The sequence below is a fragment of the Lolium rigidum genome, chromosome 1, assembly GCF_022539505.1.
Source record: "Lolium rigidum isolate FL_2022 chromosome 1, APGP_CSIRO_Lrig_0.1, whole genome shotgun sequence".
NCBI lineage: Eukaryota > Viridiplantae > Streptophyta > Magnoliopsida > Poales > Poaceae > Lolium > Lolium rigidum.
The window spans coordinates 50,540,710-50,548,950 of NC_061508.1; the positions used below are offsets into that span (position 1 = coordinate 50,540,710).

Here is an 8,241-nt window from a genome sequence, read left to right on the forward strand (position 1 = left end):
TGGCAGCTACATGGGCAGTAGCTCCCCTTTGTAATTCATTTGATTTCCTATTCATTCATGTTTGAGTTGAACTATTAATTGCTTCCCTTGAGCATTCGTTATTTGTTTAATTATTTGGATTTGATCTATTCATGTAATTGGATCATTGTTATATTGTGTGATGTTTCGAACTTTCACAATTGTAGTTTATATTGCTACTACATTTACATTTAATTGACCATGTATATGTGCTAAAATGGTGAAATTGCTGAAAAAACAGTAGTTTACGGTCTCACGCAGGATCTGTTAGGCGGGCACATTTCCAAATTCGAATGGATCCTGAATCGTTGCACGGGAAGCCAGCGATCAGGTAGCAGCGAAAATTTGGGCGTGGGACGGCGACGAGAGGATCACCCTCTGTTTGCATCAACAAAAGAAAGCGATGAATTGGATGGGATCATTATCAGTTTGAGACGGTAAATCGTTGCAGAGACAGCTATCGCGGTTACGGTTGCGAGCTAGTGGCTACACAGTGGGGCAGCCCGTGGATCGAGTAGAACTAGCAAGGTCTCTGTGCCGGTGGCCATGGCGCAGCAGCAGCTACTAGCAAGCTAGCTCACTCGGGGTACGGGGAGCGGCATTTCGGTGCTGGCCATCCTGCCGGAGCCGGCGAGCGAGAGCCTGCCGGGGAACACGTCGACGCGGCCGAAGGAGTCGGTGCCGGGCGGGCACTCGAGCGCGGCCTCCAGGGTGCGGTGGTGCACGCCGCGCGCGTCCACGGCGTACCCGCCCCTGTGGTCGTGCCCGGCGAGGCACGCCGCGACGCAGCCGTGCCGGTGCACCACGGCCAGCGCCTCCTCGTAGTTCCACATGAGCCCCGCGGGGGACGCCGCGCCCGGGTGGAGCGGCAGGTGGCTGCACACCACCACGGTCTCCCCGCGCCGCGACGCGCTCCGCAGGGCGCCGTCCAGCCACCGCAGCTGCTCCTCGCCGACGCCGCCGTTGAACATCACGAACCGTCGGTCCTCCCCGGCCAGTCCCGTGGGGCTGTTCTTGTCGGCGTTCGGGTTCCGCTCCTCCAGGAACCGCCTCGCCGCCAGCGCCACCGGGTGGTCGCGCGGCCACCCGACGGCGCTGAAGTCGTACGCGTCCAGCACCACGAACCTGTACCCGGGCCACGGCGAGAACTCGTAGTAGGCGCGGCCGGGCATCCGCAGCACGGACACCAGCTCGCTCCTGGGGAGGTTGTACAGGCAGTGGTTGCCGAGCATGTGGTACGCCGGGCCGCCGCGGAACCGGTCGAACTCCGCCACCACGGCCTGCACGGCGGACAGCGACCTGTCCTTGGGGCAGAAGCCGTCGACGATGTCCCCGAAGTTGATGCAGAACTTGACGCCGGCCTTGTGGCTGTTCCAGCTCCGGACCGCCCGCTGGAGCACGGTGATGCTGTGGCGGTAGTACCGAGGTACGCCGAGGAAGGAGCGGCCGTCCGGGATGTCGGCGTACTGCACGTCCGCGATGACGCCGAAGGAGAAGAGGGGCTCCCTGGTCACCGACGCCCGGATCACCCCGACCCCTCCCGGGTGAGCTAGCATTGATGCGGCTGGCCGGCGCCGTCGAACACGCCGGAATCAACCAATTGCTGCCCTGCAATGCAAGAAACATGAAGACGATTTAGGTACAAACTGCTTTTGCTTCAAGTGATCGAGTTGGCACATCAGGAATGAGCAGCTCACCGGCGTGACAGTTGCCGCCGGCAGTAGCTGCAGCTCGTCGTCTTCCCCTCTGGCGGCCTCGCGTCCTCTGTTCTCCGAAGCACCGGAGGCGGAGGGCGGAGGCCATGGAGGCAATGGATGGATATCATCACGTGGCAGAAGCAAGTGGACGGTGGTCCGCTCGACACGTGGTACGATCTCACCCAGGGAATCATATCGCCAGTTAATTTCTGAGAGCTACTCACCAACCGCATTCCCGGATCCAACAGGATTTTAGGTGGCTCATGGATATTTTCATTCATGCTCCCATGTACGATATGGTTCTTTTTTAGCGGTAAACAAAATAGGCTTCAGGCCCGGCAGGCACATAAAAAGAGTTGTTGAGCCTACTAACGTACAAATTTCAACATCACGACAGCTCGTGTACGATAAGTCTTAAGAACGTCTAATGTCTTCAGGTTCATGTCTATTTCAGAGCATTTAAAGAGTTTGAGAATTGTTTTAAGTTGGTTTCAGTTAGTTGAATGTCCCGAATATCTCAGGTAAAGCTTATTTTTGTAGTGAAGAAACATTCTTCAATGTGTGTTTTCAGCGGTGTTGTACAAAATTAAACCAAAATCAATGAAACACTAGCTAAACTGATGAGAAGTTCCAAAAAAATAGGTGCCAAACATTTAGTTCAAAATTTGACACCTCTGTTTAAGGAGATATCATTTCATGATTTTCACTTAAGGAAAACGAACAAAGACAAGTGAAATAAAAGATCCATGGTGGATTGGTGGCGTTCGGGAAGTTCAAACGTGAACGAATTTCACACAAAAAATGGAGAATTTTGGGTCATGTATGCAAAGTGCATGCCCACAACTCGTACAATGAAGTCCTGGGCAACAACTTCATCATCCACTGAAGTCATCACCACAACCTTCAAAGTTGTTGGTTGTGGTTGATCCACCACTATAGATTTCCTCTTCGACTAAGGTCCAACACGAGTTGCTTCAAGATTGGCGCCACCACTTGTTGCTCATCTGATGACGAGCACACACAGATCGAGTTACCACATCAGGATCCACCATTCATTTTTCTAAGGGCAACATGGTCCTTACGCATCACATGAGTTTTCACATTGCCACCTTCACATTCGGCAAAAAATGTGCAACGACAGCAAATCTAGCATATCCATCACGCGTCAATTCATGGTCGAATGGTGGTGTTGTGGAAGTTCAAAACATACATAAATTTTCACACAAATTTGGATGATCTTTGGTGTTTAAAGTGCATGCGTATAGCTCCTAGAATAGCTTCATAGACAACAACTTCATCATCAAGTGTTACCCCAACCATAGTGTGATATCTCTTTCAAAGTCAACAATTGCCGCTAAGCCATCGATACAGATTTCCTCTTTGACGAAGGTTCACCATGACTTGCTTCAAGATTGGTCCAACTTGTTCCCTTTGCTCGCAAGACGATGATCACACACACACGTACGTAGGCACACACACACACATGGTAACCATAGTAGAGCCTGAAGGGTCCTAAGAATAAATACATGTAAAGGTGTCAACACATAATGCATTAGGAACATCTATTTATCTTTAGTTTTGAATTGACTAACTTTGCACATACTTTGGCTTCTCTCATGCCTTCTCTCTTTCTTACTTTATCCCAAACCTATTTTCCTCTGCAACATTTTGAGCCTTATGGAAGTTCTAAATGAACTCTATTTTGAGCGACATGTGTGGACTACTGTATGGTCTTATCTTGTGTGGTACTACTCGTCAAGAGATGGAAACCATTGTGCAAACCTACATAATCATCATTTTGGACGAATTCTATTGTGGGCATAAGTGATTGTATTAAGGTCCCATATAATCCTACATGATAACTTGACAAGGCCAAGCTAGGTCAACCAAAAGATATGCCACTTGTCATAGCAATAAGTCAAGGGAGAGGAAACAATAAAAGAGAAAGTCAATGGGAGGCCCAATATGGAAGAAGCCTCCATACAATTAGAGATAAATAGAGACCTCTACCTGACCAAGAACCATAATCATATCGAAGCTTGGGCAAACATGTCTAAAATGCCGAATTTTTAGACAAAATCATAGTAAGAAGTCACATAACTCAAGCAGGGACGGTGCTGGGAAGCTTGGGCGGATGCCCGGGCTGTAGGGTGCTAGATCAGCCCCTGACCTAACCATGTTGTTCCATAACTGTTTTGATCCATAGAAGGGGAAAATATTGAGGGTCTTCTAGATAACCATATACGATGAAGCACACATTTAGTTCTTGTCTGCACACATGATGGGTACAATGCTTGTTTTCTCTTTTCTACTCCCTCCGTCCCAAAATGTAAGGCGTCTAAGGATTAGTCAGAAGTCAACTTTTTTTAGTTTGATCAAGTTTATACATAAAAATATAAACATTTACAGTACTGAATCAACATGAATAGATTCACCATAAAATATATTTTCTTTAATATGTCCATTCGATATTGCAGATGTAAATAATTTTTTCTAAATATTTGGTCAGAGTTAGTAAAGTTTGACTTTTGACCAGTCTTTAGACGCCTTACATTTTGGGACGAATGGAGTAGTTTATTGCGACATATAATTTTGTTTCATGGGGTAGGGTGTACTTCTTTTCTAGGAATACCTAATTAGTATGGTTCATGCAATTTAGGTGGGTTTCAACCCCTTGTTTTTTCCAAGGAAAAAGATAATATCAACAAAGCTTTTATTAGGAACAACATAAACAACTCTTCATATTGTTTTTTTAATCTTTTGCTAAAGCAACAACCTTTGGTAGCAAATAAAAAACTTTTTTCCTAGAGAAAAATCTGAAGAGAAATGCACGGGCTGTTATGTATCCTAAGCGCAATGGGCTTGCTTTAAGTTTTTTTGTAGGGAAATGGGCTTTTATTAACTCCTTTCCTTCTGACAATGGTTGGGTTTCAATCGGGCTGAACGTGAGTGTCGCACGGCCCATTCAAAATACTCGGCTGGAAGAAGCCCACGCGTCCTTACACTTCCCCAAAAGCCTCCTCAGTCAGCGCGTCCCTCACATCGCCACAAAGCCTGCGCCTCCATCCACCTCCCTCCCACCCCCCACCCGCCGCGCCGCCGCTCGCCGGAGCACCGCCTCGCCGAATCCATAGGTAACTACGCTCCACCCTTCGTTTTCGACCCCCCCTCCCCTCCCTCCTTTCCGAAATCCTGAATCTAATCGATCTGGTGATCTGCTCCGGTCGTCGCGCGGTTGCGCGCCGGCGACCCGGTCCGGGGTCTCTGGGCTGGGCGGTAATCGAGAGGGTAGATAGATCGGGGGCTTTCTTCTTCGAATCTGACCCATTTGTGCCGTCGCGCCGTGGGGATCGTACCGTTGCCGATCGCGCGTCTCGGGCTAGATCTCCCGGGAGATGGTGCTTGTTGACTGCGAATGGTCGATGGAATCGCCACCCGCCACGCTTCGGTGAATCTGATCCATTTAGGGTCGTTACCGTCTTGTCTGTTTTTCATTTCATTCGGTATGGAGATCGTATAAGACTGTACTGTCGTCTCTCATCCAGTGCCTGCTCTAATATATCTGTTAACGTCTGTTAGTTCTTCGTCTTCTGTAGTAATGCCCTGAATTTTGTTTTGGGATTTGAGGTTGACGTTGTGAAAAATAGAACATTTCGCAACAAATCCTTTTCATTATGGTGCTTTTACAATGATTTTGTTCCAGTTCACTCAAATATGATGGCTTAATGGAAAATGTAAATGGGATTGCAATTTGTCAGTTTGTCACCAGCATCTTTTGCATTTTTGGTTTTCTGCTGTTTGTGATTATCATACCAGTCTACCTTTTTTCCTTTTCTTTTCTATAACACAGCTTGTAATCTTCGATGCAGAGTCCTGAATGGCTGCCGGGAGGGGCCTCAGCCAGCTTCTGAGGAAAACTCTTCATAGCCAGTCGTCTGTAAGTGCTGCCTTGGAACTCCTGCTTCTGTATGCAGTCTGTTGGAAAACTAGTCCAGTATCCAGCCATGCTATTATTTGCTTTAGATTCCATGATTGTACTTAAGTTATGGCATCGCTGTTCCATAAAGTTTACCGAATGTGTTTTTGCAAATGATATGCTGGAAAGAAACCTTAGTTGGCATGCTTATTCTGTTACAGTCAGCATTATGTTTTTTTCTGATAGAGAAATCAGTTAGTACCAGGGCTGCATGTTAGTTTGATGTGAGGGTTCATATTTGCCAGGATTACCTTTTCGAATAGTGTAAAGGAGAATGGTAGTCCTTAGTACCGTGCTTTTGATAGAATCAAGCCATCAACTAATTAATACTGTTTTTATGTGATGACTATTCCTTTTAACATCATAATCATTTTTTCTAGGGCTCATCTGTGCTCTCCTCGTTCCGGGCAAAGAATGAAGAGTCTTCTGCTGGACTAAGAGCATTGGCTCTTCTTGGAGTTGGTGCTTCTGGTCTCTTAAGTTTTGGTACGATAGCATCTGCTGATGAAGCTGAGCATGGTTTGGCAGCGGCAGACTACCCCTGGCCGCATGAGGGCATTCTTAGCTCTTACGATCACGCATCGTAAGTCATCCATTTTTCCTTCTTTCCTAGACATTATATTTTTTTTGCACTAATGTACTTTCCCCGTAAGATAATAAAAAAGGGTGTGTCATTCATTTTGAACTATGGCCTTATATTGGAAAAATATCTGAGCAGAATCCGGCGTGGACACCAAGTTTACCAGCAAGTGTGCGCATCTTGCCACTCCATGTCATTGATTTCATACCGTGATTTGGTTGGGGTCGCCTATACTGAAGAGGAAACCAAGGCAATGGCTGCTGAAATTGAAGTGGTTGATGGTCCTAATGATGAGGGTGAAATGTTCACACGTCCCGGCAAGCTCAGTGATCGCTTCCCGCAGCCTTATCCAAATGAACAGGCAGCCCGATTTGCAAATGGTGGAGCATATCCTCCGGACCTCAGTCTTATCACAAAGGTAATTATAACGCATTTCTCATTTCTTTGCAGCACGATGGTGTAATCTTTGTTCTCCAGCTTGTATCTTACTGATGATGATTCATATATGCTCAGGCAAGGCACAATGGCCAGAACTACGTGTTTGCTCTTCTTACTGGTTACCATGACCCACCTGCTGGTGTTCAGGTAAACCTTTATTCTCTGTGTTCTGTTTCTATCAGGTAGCTTAGCCTTGTAGTTTCTGCTGCATTTTCTCTCAGTACCATTAACAAGTTGCTAAGGCCCACCGCTTGCACATGGTATCCAATTATATGGACATAGCTCACACCAACACTTGTACATGTACATGATAGTAGCATCCAATTTTGTACTGTTCTGTGAAAGAGTAATCCTGCTGGAACTTGAAAGTGATGTACTTCTGATTGTGATATCTTAACTGTTTTTGTGTATGCTGTTTGTTTAGTGACATTTTATTCTGTTAATCTAGGATCAGTTCAGCTTTTCATTCTGGTCAATTATTATTGTTCTGACTTCTGAACCTTAGCGCACGAATTCATTGTGTGATCCCAAAATCAGGATTTTTGTCTAGTCTGAAATGACTTACCTGCCCTGCCGAGTGCCAGCGTTGATTGTTTCTGCTGAATATTCTAAAAATTGCCGCAGTACTTTATACACTTATTGAGAAAAGCTTTTCTTGTGCATCATCTAGCGAGAGACGGCCAACTTTAATTGTTCTTGCAATATTCATGCTGTTTACTGGAGTATTTTTTGTATTTTTCCCCTTTGTATTTTTTAGCATTATTACGAAACTGACTTGGAATAATCAAACTCTAGATCCGTGAGGGTCTGCATTACAATCCCTACTTCCCTGGTGGTGCCATAGCCATGCCTAAGATGCTTATGGATGGAGCTGTTGAGTACGAAGATGGTACCCCTGCAACTGAAGCCCAGGCATGTCCTTTTATCCTTTGTTGAGCTCTTCATGTGTAAGTTGTTGACTTGTTGGGCTAAAACTATATTTCGATCGCAGATGGGCAAGGATGTTGTGTCGTTCTTGTCGTGGGCAGCTGAGCCTGAAATGGAAGAGAGGAAACTGGTAACTACCAATACCACTCGCGTCTTTAAATGTAAATACACAATTGTGCTGGCCACTATTCTGATGCGCCTTATACCAACTTTTGCAGATGGGCGTCAAATGGATATTCCTTCTGTCACTTGCACTTCTCCAAGCCGCATACTACCGTCGCATGAGGTGGTCGGTCCTCAAGTCCCGCAAGCTGGTCCTGGATGTCGTCAACTGATGACCATTATTTCTTCTTTTTATTACAACGTCGAGTCTTTAAGCAGAAGCGATCGAAATAATGACTTTCTGTTGTACATTTTGCCACTTGGGTTGTCTCCCAATATCCCCTGCGTAGAATTTCTTCTGTTTTCTTCCTCTGCTGCGAAAGCATTTCTCCAAGGGAGCAGTTATTTTGAAATATTTTTTGTCTGTTGATACCTGAGTGGTACCAGCATACTTCTAACAGATGAGATGATGAAGATCATAAATCCTTTATTATATTCTGGAA

At 46.1% G+C, this 8,241-nt stretch overlaps 2 protein-coding genes across 2 annotated transcripts; one reads left to right on the top strand and one right to left on the bottom strand.

Moving 5' to 3' along the window:
• Positions 1-416: 416 nt before the first annotated feature.
• LOC124672775 (manganese-dependent ADP-ribose/CDP-alcohol diphosphatase-like) lies at positions 417-1,804 on the bottom strand. Its single transcript, XM_047208955.1, has 2 exons — positions 1,716-1,804; positions 417-1,626 (listed from the first exon to the last, which is right to left on the bottom strand). The coding sequence occupies exon 2, from the start codon at positions 1,572-1,574 to the stop codon at positions 591-593; it is 984 nt and encodes a 327-aa protein (XP_047064911.1). The 5' UTR covers positions 1,575-1,626; positions 1,716-1,804; the 3' UTR covers positions 417-590.
• Positions 1,805-4,786: 2,982 nt separating this feature from the next.
• Positions 4,787-8,241, top strand: LOC124685325 (cytochrome c1-2, heme protein, mitochondrial). Its single transcript, XM_047219671.1, has 8 exons — positions 4,787-4,849; positions 5,585-5,652; positions 6,072-6,274; positions 6,410-6,689; positions 6,785-6,856; positions 7,505-7,621; positions 7,701-7,766; positions 7,855-8,241. The coding sequence occupies exons 2-8, from the start codon at positions 5,593-5,595 to the stop codon at positions 7,969-7,971; spliced, it is 915 nt and encodes a 304-aa protein (XP_047075627.1). The 5' UTR covers positions 4,787-4,849; positions 5,585-5,592; the 3' UTR covers positions 7,972-8,241.

What these genes read in the sequence shown, in the direction of transcription:
- LOC124672775 (XM_047208955.1), bottom strand. Translation starts at nt 1,574, where the DNA reads ATGCTAGCTCACCCGGGAGGGGTCGGGGTGATCCGGGCGTCGGTGACC.
- LOC124685325 (XM_047219671.1), top strand. Translation starts at nt 5,593, where the DNA reads ATGGCTGCCGGGAGGGGCCTCAGCCAGCTTCTGAGGAAAACTCTTCAT. An exon ending in CTCTTCATAGCCAGTCGTCT is followed by an intron (nt 5,653 to 6,071) that starts GTAAGTGCTGCC and finishes CATTTTTTCTAG; the next exon opens with GGCTCATCTGTGCTCTCCTC. An exon ending in AAATGGAAGAGAGGAAACTG is followed by an intron (nt 7,767 to 7,854) that starts GTAACTACCAAT and finishes CAACTTTTGCAG; the next exon opens with ATGGGCGTCAAATGGATATT.